The sequence below is a fragment of the Channa argus genome, chromosome 18 (assembly GCF_033026475.1).
Source record: "Channa argus isolate prfri chromosome 18, Channa argus male v1.0, whole genome shotgun sequence".
Lineage (NCBI taxonomy): Eukaryota > Metazoa > Chordata > Actinopteri > Anabantiformes > Channidae > Channa > Channa argus.
In genome coordinates this window covers 7808539-7825899 of record NC_090214.1, presented here as the reverse complement: position 1 = coordinate 7825899, position 17361 = coordinate 7808539, and the positions used below count along the sequence as shown (strand labels likewise).

The following is a 17361-nucleotide window of genomic DNA, read 5'->3' as shown; positions in this document are numbered from 1 at the left end:
ACCCACTCTACATATGAACAAATATTGTAAAACACATTGTGACAATCAGAAAGCTGCTCCCTTATACTGGTTCCTCTTACTGGGAGCTGTAAACATAGTAAGGTCTCCCAGTATTTGACATCCCCTCTCTCCCTCCCCCCTGCCCTTCTTGCATGTTCTGTCCCTGACTCAGTTGCTCCCATTAATGCATTAATGTGTGTATGTTTACCTGTACTTATGCTGGTTGATATGGATGTGCACAGGCATAACACACTCCTTTTGTTGTAAGTTTTACTTCGCTAACAAAAACAAACAAAGCATATCACAATGCACACTATGATTTGATAAACTGAAATCCCCTGAAGGTACAGCTATATTTGACAACTTTTACAGCAAGATTTAACCTTGACTATGATGTTCCCGCTGGTAACCCTGATTGCATCTTTCTCTGTATATTTGTCTAAATAGCATAAATAGATATCAGAAACAAATATAAAGCATACTGTGTTTGGAACATTTGCTACAAATAAAGAGGAAAAGTAGTTAAAAAACCAGGGGAAGTTAATTCTGACAAGTGACTGCAAAACATCACTAATTTCTCATTGGTTAACAAAGATGAATACATTTTTACGCGCACCTTGTTTCCAAGAAAACAGACAGCAGGGTATGGGTTGGGGGAAGTCAGAGAAAGATTCCTTTAGGGATCTTTAGGGATCTGTATCCGTATCCGATCATTGTCTCCTGGACCAAACTTCCTTTCTGCTCATTGTGTTTGGTTTCTGGGAAGCCACACCAACCGAGATCACACAGGCACACATGAACACATGCATGTTAAAGATGGGGTCTGCAGAGGAGAAATTGTTAAGGATGTGGTAATGGCATTAAATAAGGGAAAACATTATTCATTAATTTAAAAAAATGTCTCTTTTTAATCATTTGAAGTTCAGATGATGCCATTTGGAGGAGCTCTGGAAAAGCAAACTGACAATGTTTGCAAAGTCCATAGTATATGCAACGAGACGACATAATGTGAACCGAAAGTTCCTCAAAGTGATGTCATCTGGAAATCTGCAAATTTTCAGCTAGAGGTAGAGAGATATTTTTATAAGTCAGAGGGAAGTTTTGTCCTTTAATGTCATAATAGAAGTAAATCTTTAGTTCAGATGTGCTCTTATTGTGAGACAGCCTTATCTGCAAAATTTCAGTGTATGTAATTATTATGTCTAATGTCTGTTCAAGTATTTGGTTATCTCTCTCTTTAGTGTTGACCAAAACATGTTAAGGAAACAAAACAACTCATTTTTAGGGCTGATTTCATGATAGTGTTTATGCATATTGGCATTAATGTATAAATAAATGTCGAAATTTAGGAGCACAGAAGTATTCTGTCCAAACAAGCTTTAGCGTGATGTGAATAATGGCCTTGTATCAAGTGTGGTTTGTGAAATCTCTGGCCCTCCCCCTTTGCAGCTCTGCTTAGAAGCAATAATGTTATATAATATGACCATCTGCTCTTCACATTGATTTAAAGTACTGAGCGACACATCCATGGTGAATACCAGTGAACATCTGCAACAAGGACGCACTTGATGGATGCCCTCAATAGATATGTTCAAGAGTGCACAGATTTATGGCCTCTTTAAATATGTATTTTTCTCTGTCATTCGTGATAAACCTTTTCGTGTGGGAGGGTGTAAGCAGCAAGTATGTTTCCATGTCAATCTACACGTCTGTGCTTGCTCGATACTGGCGCTGTTGCAACAGAAAAAGACTGAGGCACGACCTGCAGTCAAAGAGCCGAGGTCCACCTCTTCCCTCAGTAGAACTGGACCATCGCCGTGTGTGACGCAGATTTATGTCCGTGTGACATTTGTTGTTCTTCCTCACGCATTGGGCACGTGGAGTCAAGAGCGGGACTGAGCGGGATACACTCTGATGATATTATGACTATGCTGCGACATCTAGCGGCTGTTTGGGAACAGTGCACCAAAGTTTACAGAACTAACCCTAAGCAGGTTAAAACGTGTGTTTGATAAATCTGTTTTTTTTGAAGGGCCAAAAGGTGGCAGATGTACTCAATTTAAAAACTGAAGTAAATGTGCACGTACGTAAAGTAAAAAATACTCCATTGCAAGTGCTCTACATCCTCTAATGTTTAACAAAAGTACTAAGAACACCGTAATCAGCATTGATCTTGAGTGTACAAGTCTTGTTCAGATGTGTTCCACGTGTGCCTCGGAATTAAGTGCTCTACAGAAATCTAAAATGTTGAGGCCTTATTGAGTGTAATTCGTTTACAGATTAAAAGAAAAAAACAGCTAAACAGATTTACAGAATAACACTCAATCCAAATATGAAAAATATGGCAAATAAAACTAAGGACAAAAATATTCCTTAGAGAATGATGTAGATAAGAAACAACAGCAGATAAAGGTGATCTCTAGTAAAGTAAAAGTAAAAGTAACAAAATGTAAAGTAGAATGACCTGAAAATCATATTTACATACTGTACTTGAGTACATAGCTACTACCACCTATGTTGACAGGCACAGGAAAAACATGGATTTCGATTTTATTTAGATTTTTTGTACATTTCTTTGAAAATCTGATAGGTGGGAGTGCAAGACCAGTATTACACATGAGAACATTTCATTCAGTTGTTGCTCAATAGGCTACTAACTACTGCGACTATAAATACAATTTTTCAACAAATTGTTGACTTTAAATTTGACTTTAAAGCAAATAAACAAAATGCTCTGGCTACCTTGGCAGCAACAACAACAATAATAATATGCCTGTGGTATTTACTTGTACGTTGACTTGTAGCCATAAGATAGCTTTCGAAACATCCTTGTGCTACTAAAACGTAAAAAATACACTGCACTTTAAACACTTTAACGCTATGATGATGCTACAAAATGCCAGGTCCTATAAGGAAGCTCATAATATTACATTTAATGGCCTACATGCTCTTTTTTAAGGAAAAGTTAAATGTACTGTGCAACAGCTCTTAAAACAGCCCAGGACCATTCTGGACTGTGTCATAAAACCTATTTAATGTTATTAATACTATCAATAAATGTGTTGTAAAAGAGTTTCAACCAAAATCCCTAAATTCATAGTTCAATTTAATATCAATGAGTAGGCCAAATAAGTTGCAGAGTTGGCATAACATGTTATTGTGCTGCACTGTGTTTTTCTTTTTTATGCATATGAGCTTCATTTTAAGAATATAGTGTTCTTCGGTCTGAAGTCTGAGTTTCATGAAATGGATGGATGAATATCAAATTTCCACTAACACGAAAAGAAAGAGCTAGAGGTATCTAAATAAAACATGTTTTTGTGTTTATTTGTGTATAAAACAGAAATAGCAAAGAATAAATATGTTTAGGGCAGGGGATTTGTAACTGTAAACTGTTAGTATGGTGGCACTGCTGTTGTTTTTCATGCTTTAGTCAAATAAGGGTGAAGATGGCTTTTTGCCTAATTTTTTATTAATAAATGAATTAATGAAGAAACTAATGGTATTGACCGTACAAGTCTAAAGTGGTCATCCTGATGTGGGTATTTCAAGAATGTGCATCCTTTATCTGCCGTTGGACAGTTATCTGGAGGTGGGTTACCTTAGAAGACTGAAGAAAAAGGATAGAGGGTGTATAGCGTAGAATTCAATGCTCAGATGATACAGGAGAACAATTAATGGCTAGCATTTTTAAGCCCATTTAGGATACAAGTAGCCTGCAATGTTGCCCATATGTTCTAAGTCCAGAGAAAGAAAAGGAATATTATTATTATATTATTATTATATATTTTGGCCACTAGTTATAAGTATTTAATTATCAAGTATTTTTTTCATTTGTTGCAAACTTTTGTTTGACTATATAAAACTAATTTTGGCTATATTAAATTAAATTTCTCACGATGACTCCTGCAACTCTCGCATGTGTCTCGACCTAAATAAATGAAGCATAGCAGTAATCTGGTTGTTGAACATGTAGCCTCTGATTGGCTGTTTGTCACAAATCCCGCCCCCGCTATGAATGCCTATACACAGCGAAAAAATACCAAACTAGCAAGATATAAATTATGCGATTATATAATAAATAGATTGTACAAACTATGAAAATACTCATTGTCTGAATATTACTCAGCTTAACGACTTTCAATACACAACACCGCACACCCTGAGAAAAGGGGAACTGGAACACGGGGACACACTAATAGACTCACACGAACATACACATCCACAAACAGACTAATGCGTTCCGAATGCACCTCCTCTGTATTTATTGGCCATTGAGAATCGCTGGGGAGTTCATGACGCATTTGATTGGATGATGTCAGTAGCAATCACGTGTGGTAGTCACACGATTGGCCGAGCTTTTAGGAGGAAGTCAAGTGTCACAACGTTTTGAGGGATAAGCTCGGAGTTGACAAAAGCAATCTGTCTAAGTCGAAACATATTGCACACTGTTTTTTTTCTCCCAAGTTGTGTCCTCAGTGGACCACACTGGCGAAAATTACGTTATCCGGCAACGAACCAGACTCTCTGTGCCGTGTCAAGGATTTGGTCTCTCCGTGGACTTGACCACCATCACACGGCAAAGAGAGGAAAGTGGTACTTTATTGTTTAAGGCTAGCTAGCTAGCTTTGCCAAGCGGCTTATTTTTGAGTGTGTAGCGACCGCGAGCTATATGGCTGCGAATTACGAGCCAATATATGGACTTTCAGAAGACGAGGTAAGTTCTATGCTAAATAAAGCTTTGCTATTGCCGTCGTAATATGCGCCTCTCAAGATATTCCACTGGAGACAGCTAACGGTAATGTTAGCAGAAGCTAGCAAGCCCTCACCCATGGTTACATTCCATAGTAGTTAATGTCCAGGCAGCTGTCCGTGTCCTCCTGCCCGCTGTCTGCGTGTCCTGCATTTTACCCATCATAGTTTCAATGACGCCTTCATTACTTTGTCTTCAGTCTTAAAATGAACGAGGAAGCCTCGTTAACTCGTGTAGTCTTTTTTTTTTAACCATAAAATTGACTTTATATTCTCTTTTTAATTTATGTAAGACAACGTGACGAGTCTATTACCTCAGAGTGTCACTTAAAGCACAGATGTGATAACTAACTTTTAACACTGACCGCCTCTTGTGAATAATCCAGTTAGTGAGCTGACCACTAAACGTTAAAGCATACCAATCTTGTCCATTAATTAAGGTCAGTCTATGAGTGTATACACTTCTATACACTTCTATTGTGATTTCTTGGTCCTTTGACATGTAGTAACCAACAATGTAGTATTAAGGGTTGTCAAAATGTAAACGTCATTTTACGTGGTAGCACAGTGGCCACGAGCCAAACATGGAGTGTCACTGACTGACAAACAAAATCATTTGCTAACTGACAAGTTTTCATTGCAGCCAACAACCTGTCAGGCATTACCAGTGCAGTTAGGGTCAGTAAGGCGTCAGATTTTTGGATGGTCCACATGTGTGGCTGAAATAATTATTTAATGCATTCATTCATGGATGAGAATGGGGTGTGCTTATGGCTGCTGAGTTAGTTTCAGCCTATGGTAGTAGGCTTGGCTATATGAGATTTGGGTGAGGCCCATTTGTGCTAGTGCAATAAACATAATGCAAGTCTTGGCCGATGCATTCTATATTGAATGACCCAAAACATGGATAGATTTTCATAAACTTCAAAAGTGGTATTTTCTCATCACTAAGATTAGATAAAGTAATGATCAACTTAATTGTATAACTCGCTCAGCTAGTGTTTGTGTTTGCTCTGCTATTTTGCATAGGCCACTTTTGTCACTTTGTGGTCCCTGTCTGTCAGTGATTGTTGTATGGGCAGCATGCTGCCTGTTAAAACTACACCCTTGGCAACAAATGTGACTTTGGAAAGTGTTGGCTGTTTTGTTTCTTTTTTTTGTTTTTTAATTAAAATTCAGCAATAATCATCTATATATTCATGAATAAAGGTAAAAAAATAATGTGGCTCCCCATTCCATGACACTGCACTTCCTATGACTTCAAGATAAACATTTAGTAGTGTTATAGTGCAACCTCCCAATAAGGTTACAGCTTAATGTAATAGCTGAGTTGCAATGAGATCCCACCCCCACTCCACCCATTGCTTATTTTCTGGCACTTGTCATAATTAAAATTGCTCTGCTATTTGCCAGGCTCATAAAACTCATGAATAGTCAGAATGAGGCCGAAGAACAAGCATGCTTGTAGTCCTGTACAATTTGCGAACATGGTATTGCTGTATATATGTTTTCTTTGCACCATTTCAGTGTAGTTAATGTCACTTGCCATGTTCTAAATGTTGGAGATACTGAGGATGGATTTTCACATTTAACCCATTTTATTTTTTTATTTTTAAGTCAGGGTTAATGACTTTTAGAAGGCAGGATAGTTTAGCCAGCAGCTTGACATGTTTGAATTAGCTTGATTGACAGCTTTTTAGATCACTTTTCAAATTTTTTGATTAAGCATTTTGATCTATTTTTTTTTCCTTCTTCAGCATGAAACGAGAGTGCTGCGGGTTAAGGTCATTGCAGGAATTGATCTGGCTAAAAAAGACATCATTGGTGCCAGGTGAGTATTTTGGGATTTTTTTGGTACTCAACGGAAAATGCTGTTTTTATCTGAGCATTTTTACTCTGTTATGGCAGTTACATGTGTAGCTAATGAGTGCACCTGCTGGGGACATATAACTGCTTGATGTCAGGTGTCACAGACATTGCATATAGTTTGATGAAACTAGTCTTGCATTTGAATATTTATGCTGCTTGAAATCATGTATTTGCATTGTTAAAACAGTTTTGTAACATAAAATACAGTATTTAAATGTAATACTGTATTTTATGTTTATATTTTACATTGTAAGTGAAAGTCTTTACTCAACAAAACCTAATTGTCAAACATAATTAGAACTATTAGCTATAGAATTGCATTTAGTAGCTTGATCTTTGATTTTAAAGGGTCTTGTCAGTGTTATGCACTTTCACTACATTCCTTATATACATTTATATATATCTTACACACACACATACACAAAGACCTTGAACTCCAAGTGTTAATCAAAGATTACCTACCTGCCCTCTGTTACAGTTTGTCCAGATAATGGAATTTGATTAATAATTATACATACCAAATTTTTTCTCAGTGTGGGAAGACACAAACCAAACTTTTAAGGGTCTTTGAAAGTTTGTGTTCATCAAGAAGCATTTGTCTCATCTGGTTTAACCTTCCTGAATGAAGTGTAACTCACTGTTAACACAACATTTATATTGCATTACATAACCTCTCTCTATGTTGTATTTGAATTCACTGTGTAGCTGTTTTTATGGCTGTTTTATTTATACTATTTGGATTTTAATTACCTAGCTCTTTGTACTTGTAAGAATGATATAATAAATAATAATATTTATAATTATTACAATAAATAATATCATTTTATCCATGTGGAACCTAGCACTTTATTTATCTCCACATCATATTGTTGCTGTTGTGTTGCTTTTGCCATTTCATTTCACTTAAATGCTTGAATGAGAATGGTGCCAATGTAATGCATACACAAATATTAGGACAGGATCCCAGGAAATGTTCACGACAGGCTGGCTTACTGAAAATATCTTATTATCATACTTTAACTCCAAGCTCTTCAGGTATTCATGCTGGTAAACAAACCTAAAAAGGTCCAAGAATAGTTTATATGCAACACCAGCCACTGGGATTAAAGCTTTACCTGAACAATCAGAATTTAATTACTTTATCCTGAGCACAAATATTTTTGTGACTTTTGTGTTTTTATCTGACTGAATTCACCATTTGTATTTGGTAAAGTTAATCTGAATTTCATCAAAGCTCATGCTGTTGTTCATGGTTATTCATTGTATCAGAGCTTTAAGAAAGCAGACATTGTCAGAGAAAGAGCCTTATATGTGTTGAGCGCATGTGTTAGCATCCTGATACCCTGTTGGCAGGACAGCTCATCCTGGGTCGGGAGAAAACTGAACTGTAATGAACAAACACTGAATGAGGTCTCAGTATGTGGCTAGCTACCACAGGAGACAGTGCTGACTTGGCAGTCTGTCACTTCATAAGATGCTCAAACAGTGCTGGCTTGTTCTTTTCCTGTTTTTGTTCCAAAAAGGTTTTTTTTTTCCTGTATTCTGTAATATAGCTCTTTTTTTCTATTGTCTTTTGCTCTCCACAAGGTTTTTTAGACATTTTTTAGATGTTTTTTTGTGAGGTATTGATCAAAACTCAAGGACCTTAATACAAGAAGTGGACACTACCATGTAAATCCAGCATCCCATTTTGGCTGAAGTAGCCTGTGTGTCTCCCTCAGTTTGAGATCTGTTGCTAGAAAGGAGATAAGAAGTCTCAGCGTAGCTGAGTTACAGTTGGCCCATTGTTTTTGTTTAGTCACAGCACATCACAAAACCACACAAACACACAATTAAAGGCTGTGGGGGCTCTTGGAGACATTAATTAGCAATCAAGCAGTGCAGGGTTGCTTTTGTAATTTTTGCAGCTCCTTTTTTAATATTCCTCATTCCTTTTGTCTTTTTTATAATATAATATATATTTTTTATATAAGGCTGTGTTCCATACAACCAGTTGAATCTAATCTTGGATAGATACATACAGCAAGTAGATTGCTGCTTATGTCATGTCTGGATGGCAAAGAAACACTAAAACTGATTAAGGAAAATCTGATTTAAACCAAATTCATAGATTTTTTTGACATGCCATTTAAAATGAATTTGTAACCTCATGTATTATGTCTTGCCCCTTTCATCAAAATGGTAAATACGCAAGACAGAACACTGTGTCACCCAAAGCAAGGGGAACAAAATTATTTTCACTTCCTTGGTGTCATCTGGGAAGATGGAAAGCTTGGTACCGCAGCTAGATAATGTGTGAAGAATTAGACCCTGTGTCTCTTTCCTTCATGTAGCCTGCAGATTTCAGTTTTACATTCACATTGGAGAAACACACCATCTGTCATATTATTTGTTTATGCAGATAATTGAAACTAAATTATAAGGAACACATGGGTAGAAATGGACAGAGAAATGAGGCTTTATGGGAAACTATGACCTCTGTGAGAGAGACTTGATTATGCGATTAATTGATTCAATTATTGGCAGCTGTTTTTTGTTTGTTTTGGTTATCTATTCTGGGTTCAAAGGCAGATATATGGTTGACAGTGTCATCTTCCCACATACACTACTCCCTTCCTTTTATATAGTATGAAGTAATAGCATTATTATGTTCAGGACATAAATAACAGTACTATATGTAAATTACAATTTTGATCAGAACAAGTAACAAGTTGCAATCATTTTGAATATGTTTGGTTCTCCAGGTTTTATGTAGGAATATGCCTAAGAGTTATTGATTAAAATTTTGTTATTTGTAAGGGTATAATATGAAACTGTACATTTTGTTGGTTATGGTAATAAGATCAGTAGGATATTTGGTCTACCTGGTATATAGGGCAGCTCTGCCAATATCTAGATAATTTCTATTCTGTCAGCAGCTTCAAATAAACCTGTTGACTATTTTAAAATAGCATACTCACAAACACGGCTTTGTGATTGTGGTGTTCATCACAAAACATTGTGCAGTTTCTATTTATAACACTCTGCTTTGTCAATAAGACATTATCGCCTTATCTCACAGTCCACAAATACAAGCCGTTTTTATCTGCTGGTCTGTTCTTGACAGTCAGGTTTCAAGTCTGGAAGGATAATATGATGTTGAATTGAAAGTGGGATTAAGTAAGGTTAAATAGAATTGGCTTTGTGTTATTTGCTTAAGACTGGGATTCAAGATTTCCTTCTATCTGTGTGTCTTATGTAAAGATTTTTGATAAAGGTGCATTACATTTGCTGCTTCATACTTGGTCAGACTCTTAATCTTTTTTATTATTATTTACCAGTACATTTCAATGAAATTAATTATAATTTAGGCAGACAATATCTAACATTTAACAAGATATTTTTACAGAATTCTTAAAGTAATGGTAAATTGTACTGTTGCAAAGTGAGAACTCTACAAGATAACTTTTTTAAAAATATCTTTTTTATTTTAATTCTCAATTTGTTTTTGCAGTGACCCTTACGTCAAACTTTCCCTCTATGTTGCGGATGAAAACAAAGAGCTTGCCTTAGTCCAAACAAAAACCATTAAAAAGGTAAGTCTTACAGTAAAATGGGTGCTGTGCCGCATACTGCTGTTCCTTCCTGCATTCTGCTCAGACATTTTCCTTGTTTGAAACCTAATAAACTTTTCTACTGCATCAGATTGGTGACTCTTGCTAGGTATTTTCTTCTCACACCTGCACCATGCAGTAAATGGACAGCCATCTAAGTACGGCTTTATTCACCGACTTACATGTTTGAGATGTCCAGATCCTTTTAATCTTAAATGCACCTTTCCTGTCAAATCATCGCAATCAAATCTGAAGAAAGGGGAAGCCACAAGGAAGGTGGTGACTCCCTTTCCTGTGCTGGACAGTTAATTGGGTGACATTTGACAAGCCCCCCACCCTTGTAGTAGCCCATTCTGAGGAATAAATCTGTTCACAGCAGGGGGAGCCATTACTTGCTATTAGGTTAAACTCCTTTCAGATCATATCATAGATACATAAAGGGCTTTGGTTTTGCACGAAAGGTCTATACCCTCTGTAAACATGGTATGCTCACTCAAGACTGTATTTATGTTTAAAATTATGTATAAATAATTTGTCACTCCCCCTAGACTGTGATTTGTTTAAATAAATAATTGGCAAGCATTAATGAAACAATTTATACTTCTAAAACAGATGCAGTGTAACTCTGCAAGCAACCTTAAATTTACAAATTTTTCTTTGTCAGGTAGTTATGTTAGCTACATGTAGCTGCCAACAAACCCTCTCCTCCAGCTCCGTCTTCCATGCAGGGAAACATATGCTGCCAGTGGCCATGCTTGCCTTATAGGATATAAATAGCTGACAATTCACTCCTATTTGGAACAGGAAAAAAAGCACAATTCCTTAGCTCTTCTGTGAGCTTTATGTGTCTTTAAGTGGGGCACCTTTAATGGCATCGGTGTCATCAAAGCTAGGAGTTTGGCTTGTGGCAAGATGGCATACAATTATAGCAGGGTTTTTTTGTCAAAGGGCAGTGGGTTCGTTTGTAATTTTGAAATCTAGGCCCTTTTTTTTTCTTTGCTATCAGAGATGTTTTATGGCTGCCATAAATGTTGCAGTGTTTTATTATTCAGAGTGACTTGTGAAATTAAGGCTTCATTGACAATCTGGTGTTTAAGGAATTTCAATCACCAAAGGAATTTTAATGAGAAGTGTCACATAGTTCTTAGTCCAATAAAATATCAAATGTATGAGGCAGAAGGAGGGAGTCTGTACATCCACATACTGAGCTGATCCATCCAGAAAGTGGGTGAAAATCCACATGACTGTTAATCTAGAGCCTAATGCCAATCACCGGGACATGTTGTTAGCTACAAACTTCCTACAACAACGTAAGAGGATCATTGACGCAGAACATTGTGGCTAATTTCTCACTTTGGCTCTCTTCTCCCACTCTGAGTTGGCTAGGTTTCATACATCTGTTCTGATTGTTTTTGTGCAAACCAATGATGATGTTCATTATGACTTCATTAATTTGTATTTTAACTTTGTGTATACTTTGTGTTTCAGACCCTCAATCCCAAATGGAATGAGGAATTCTTCTTTAGAGTAAGTTCAGATTTTAAAACCTTTTGCATGCCATAAAAAAAAATTCACCTTTCTTCCCTGTGTCCTTCTCAGTGGCAGTTGTTATTGCGTTTGTTTATTCTAGAGTGGAAGTGTTAGAGTTGTTAATCTTTGATTGCAGTTTAGGAGAGAGCTGAGTCCCACCTCTCCACCACTGTATAGTCCATAATATTAGACTTTACAAGCTTGGCTACATTCAAATGATTATTTCTAGCTAGTTATTATTAAGAATGATAGTTCAGTTCTATGCTATAATGATAAGAAGATTTATCCCCATTCAGCAACAGTAGTTGTGAATTATTGTAACGTAAAAACAAGTACACAGTTACCTACAGACTGTACCTGACATCGAAGTTGACTTTGTGTTCTGTGAACACACTGGATAACTGCTGTGACATATTTCCTGTTATTGTGTTCCCAACTCAGGTGTGTCCACAGAATCACAGGCTGCTCTTTGAGGTGTTTGATGAAAACAGATTGGTAAGATTTACACATCATAACATCCAACTCCTCACTCTAATTGTTGCTGTACATTATATTTAATTTCAGTCTGTCACATCCTGACAGCATTCATCAGTTGATTTTGTTAAACCCCACCTACTGCAAGCCCCATGCTTCTAATATTTCTCACCATGTGATTTGTTTATGAAACTATTTAGAAATTATATTGTCTTGATAACACTTGATTCTAATTTCTTTGGTGATAATTAGCTCTTATTATGCTAATAGAAAAAATATCCTGTGCCATCAAATAAAATGTAATGATCATAAAACTGATGTTGCTACATGCCTGCTTGTCTTCTCAGTCAGTTTCCAGGAAATGGAATGGAATATTATTCACCACAGGGCACACCACATGTACAACCTGGAATGAATTGTGTTGAATTTATCTGCACCCTGTGTTGTCACAGTATTTTTCTTGCAAATTCTCTGGCACTTTGCCAGATTTGATTTTGCATGGTTTCAGCTCTAGGCTCATTCTGTGGAATTATTGCAGAAGAAATACAATGCGGCACACTTGCAGGAAAAGTGCACATAGTCTGTAAATGGCTTGTTTGTCTACTAGAACCAACACTCAGCTTTAAGTCTTTAGCACAGAAACAACTCCTACATTCCTCTTATGTCAGATTTCTCAGGTTTCCCCCACAGATGCAATTGCTTTTTTTGCCTTCTGAAATGAATCCTGTTGTAGACCCTCAGTTGCCATGACAACTGGATTTAATCCGTAGACAGTGCCAAGTATTAGATCAATTAAAAACAGCACAAGTATGTTGTGATAATCAGTTAATTTACACTTGTATAACCTTGTGAAACCATCTTCAGATGAGAGAGAGGTGGGTTGATTGGTTGTTAAGATACTGAAGTGGAATAAGCGCTTCCCTGAAAGGGATTTAACTTCCACATGACTCAGGGTCTGAATCTGGAATCTTATGTTTGATAAAACAAACAGTGGATGCAACCCAACATACAGGATGAGGATGTTCTGTCTGGGCACAGGCTCAGTGATGATGTTTTTATTCATGGGAGACTGGCATGGAAGGTCGAAACTTTTGATATTGGGGAGTGTCTTTCTGTAACGGCTCCTTCCGCCGATTTCCAAATGATTTAATCAAGACATATAGATTTTATGACTCAATCTTATTTAGTATGCATGTTTTAGGTAATGAGGAAATAAGAGCATACAGTGATGTACATGTTCCATAAGTCTTGCAGAGGGGAACCACTGGGGTTCAGCCCATTAAGAAAACTGCAGCTCCATTTTTCCCCTCAGTATAATAGGAGCTCTCTTGTTGTGTAGAAGATGACACAAGGAAACACACAACAGGCACTCTCCGATCCAGTCTTCTCCTTATATGTCTGAGGAGGTGTTTTTCAGTCTGTCTGTAGGTGCATGCCAAGGCAGCTCCTCCCCCACTCAGAGAGCCAGTATTTCCTTGAAGAGCTTCTTGTTCCCCTGCATCCAGTAATTTATGGCTTATTTGTCAGATGGGATGAAAAGTTTAAATGAGCTTGTGCTGTACCATTTTTGACAAATATTTTTTTGTAAGTAGACTTACAGAAACACTTATGCTTATGATGCACTTAATGTTAACTAGTTTACTACAAAATATAGGAGAACTAAATATAGGACTGGCAGTACACAAACAATGTAAATAAACAGGTTGAATCGCCCTAAAACACAGTGTAGTGCTTTGTCTGGTGCAGACATGTTATGTCATTTGGCAAGCTGGGCTCACTGCCATTAGACCACACATTGGAATTTTTTTTCTTTTGTGCTGAACATTCTTCATAACATTTCACACACACATTTATTGATTGTGCCTAACACAGTAGGCAGTGTGTCATCACTAAGTGTAACTGGTTGCCAAGCCACAAATTCTTCTTGCACTAATGTATCTTCCTTTTGGTTGTTTTTCTGCCTCCTGTCTCCTTGATGCTCTCTTGTCCACAATGCAGAGCTTTGATTTATTTGTCCTTTTTAAATGTTTTTTGGTATTATGTTTTTATTCTCACTTTTTACCCACTTTGGTCTACCCTCAGTGGCTCAGTCAAAATAAGGCAGATACTTTTTGAATGGTAGATCTTTAAGAGGCCAAATTATCATAGGAACTTGAGTTCTTGTCATTGAGGCCAGTTTGCTGACTTTTTTTTTTTTTTGTTAAAATGTCTGTCTCTTCGTTACCAATTATTGTAGCCAAATAATATTATTAAAAGTGCTTAGACTCCAGCATTTCAGCACTGCAGACTAGAGTCACAGCTGAGTTCTATCTTGGGCAGTTTTTGGATGCAAACAGTGGCTTATAAAACCACCAGACAGTAAAATGTTTGGCTGTGTAAGGAAAACAGCCTATGTCTGTTCAGTTTGAAGAAGCCTTGCATATCTTTCCAAGAGAAAGGTTCACTGTTTGCCTTATCAAAGCTGCAAACTGTCAGATATTCTGCACTTCACTCTGCTACAGCCTTTTTTTGGGTCCATTTTTAGCAACAACTTCCTTTCGACTCTCTTTCTGTTTCCAAGCTACGAGATGTAACAGGACTCAATTTGTCCTCCAGATTTGTTGTTGAACTTTTTGTAGTACTGATTGCTCTTAGTGAGATGAATGCAGAGAAAGTGTAAATGGTACCAATCATATTTACCAGAATTATTGCAATGTAATTTACATTATCTTTAATGATATTGGTAGTTTGAGGAAGATATTAGGGCTACCACAAGAAAGTGAGCAACACTCAGGTAGTACTTTTATCAGAATCAGAAATACTTTATTTCCCTGAGGGGGTAATTGATTTTATGTAAAAGCATAAAATAGTACTGTCGGAAATATCAAAATTAAGACCTGTATTCTATGGAAAAAGGATATCAGGGAGAGATGTAAAGACTGGAAAAAGAATAAAGTTTTTAAAGACGTCATATGAATGAAATGAGGGAAAGTTGGGGGTAAGTAGGATGTGTGTGAGGGTCCATTTGGCACTTGAGGGCAGCATGCGGTTGTAACACATGGTGTTGGGGCCATGTGGAGTCATATGACTGACAGGCAACCTGCTGTCACCTCGGAAACCGTGAGCACTGGCCGCTCTTATCCAATCATGTAAGGAATGCTGGCTGCCACTCGGCCCAGGCTATTTCTGCTGTCTGTCGCTAGTGCTTGGTAGTACTAAGAGTACAGGGATCCTTCTTCGTTTTTTGTTTTCTCTCTCACCCTTCTCTTTAGCCTTCACTCTGCCACTCCTTTGAGTGTGTAGCGTAAAGTTGTTAGCTCTTTTTCAGTGGCTGTTTAGTTTTTGTGGTGTGACTTCTTTCCTCTGTATAGTTTACTGTGGGAAGGAAAGTTGTGGAAGAGACTTCCAGAAAAAAAAACGGTGGGAGGGTTGGGGGGAGAGTGGAAGAAGAAAAAAGGGGATCAGTCATCTAGCCAGCCAGAGGGAAGTGGGCGACACTAAGAGGCTGAGACAGGAGCCAGAGGAGAGAGCCATTCAGAGAGAGAGGGAGAGGGAACAGGAGCTGTGGGACTTGAGGTGAAAATGGCACAACGTCTGCGTTTGTACTTTGGCTCAGGCCGCAGTAACACAGCTCCGGAGATACTGGAAGGAGACACCATGGAACAGCAGGGAGACAATGATTTGGTAACGGGACGGCCACCTTTATTGTCTAGACCCTCTCAAGGGCCAGCTGAGCAATACTTCCCACCAAGGGCTTTGGGTTCGCACTCAGAGCCTTCACTTAAACGCAGCTCCTCTATGTTCATACCCCAGCTCACTGCCTATACTGAACCACGGCCCACCAAAAGCTCCTCCATGCGCATCTCTCTCCAGCGCACCAATGGATCAAGTAATGGAGATTCTAGTGGCCATGTGGATGATGTCCCGCCACCCTGCTATACTCCTCCAGGACCTGCGCCTGCCTATACAGAACCACTGGTCCAGGCAGACATTCTGCGGCAGTCACCTCCTCCATACTACAGCTCAGATTCTTTAAACTCTCAAACTTTTCTAATGGAGCCAAACATGCCTAAACGCAGGGTCTTTAGTATTGGTTCAAATGGACATATTATGTATAGCAGCAGCCAGCCTGGTATTGGTGTTAGTGGCATTTGTGTCCAGAGGAGCACTTCTGATGGGACTGACGTTCAGCATTTTAGAATCCTCCCATATGGTGGTACTGCCTGGTCTGTACAGCCGCAGAACTTGGATCAGTGGTCTGGTGTTAATGGTGGAACACAGAGACTAGTGTTTCAGCTCCAGCAAAATCAGAATCAGGAACAGAGCCAGGGCAGGCAACAAGCTTCTGCAGCCCAGGAAGAATGCACAGAAATTGGGTTTGCCAGCTTAAGGGGTGGCTGCATAATGCGTTACCCCAGAATTCGGTTAGAGAGAAGCTCATCCCGTCAGAGGCTGTTGCTGGAGAATCAACACCAGGAAACTGGAGCAGAAAACCAAATTACAGAGGAGACCCAGACAGACATGGAAACACACAGAATGGAAGGAAGAAACAGACCTAATGGCTGTACCTTTGAAATTAGTGGGGATACTCCAAGGAGACAGCCTCATTTCAAAATATATTTTACCCCGGGTGGAGGTGGAGATCAGGATGGGAGCCTTGGCAATGGTTCAGCAAGGAAAAATCTCAAGGTAAAGATTTTTGGAAAAGCTTAGTAGTACTTTTAACCAGTCTCTAAAATGCTTGGTGAAAAATTCCTGAAATGGAAAATAGATTTTGTTAAGTTTTTGGACTATGTGTTAAGTATTATGAGAACATCAACAAAAATCATAGGCTTGTTGATGTAAGAAAAAGTTGAAAGTAATTAAATTAGTCAGTGGATTGTATTGGTCATATGCTGCAAATATATTTAATTAAATATATATATTATTTTGTGTGTACTGTAGCCAGAGGAACAAAAGAAACAGGGGCATTAACATAGTAAATAAAACACAACAACAATTAAATTTATGTTATGTAACCATTTCAGATTTCCCATTATTTCTGTAGTTTGTATATTCAGTTATAAATTTATTTATTTCATTCACTGACTCTGGCTCAGATGAGGAAACATCCATTCGGTGCAGGAAGAGGGTGGTGACATTCTGGAAGGGAAAAGCACAGACA

General features: G+C 37.9%; 1 protein-coding gene across 10 annotated transcripts in view; it reads left to right on the top strand.

Annotated features, from left to right (window-relative positions):
• Positions 1-4375: 4375 nt before the first annotated feature.
• Positions 4376-17361, top strand: part of nedd4l (NEDD4 like E3 ubiquitin protein ligase) — a 48109-nt gene continuing 35123 nt past the window's right edge. For 2 of the 10 annotated variants that reach the window (XM_067483146.1, XM_067483143.1), the window contains exons 1-5: positions 4376-4717; positions 6510-6583; positions 10115-10196; positions 11703-11741; positions 12186-12239. In XM_067483146.1, coding sequence (XP_067339247.1) covers positions 4673-4717; positions 6510-6583; positions 10115-10196; positions 11703-11741; positions 12186-12239 — 294 coding nt within the window. In that variant the 5' untranslated portion in view covers positions 4376-4672. Of the gene's footprint in view, positions 4718-6186; positions 6243-6509; positions 6584-10114; positions 10197-11702; positions 11742-12185; positions 12240-15622; positions 16887-17361 lie in introns of those variants that run through there. The other 8 variants (XM_067483147.1, XM_067483144.1, XM_067483145.1 and 5 more) reach the window with 5 other exon arrangements.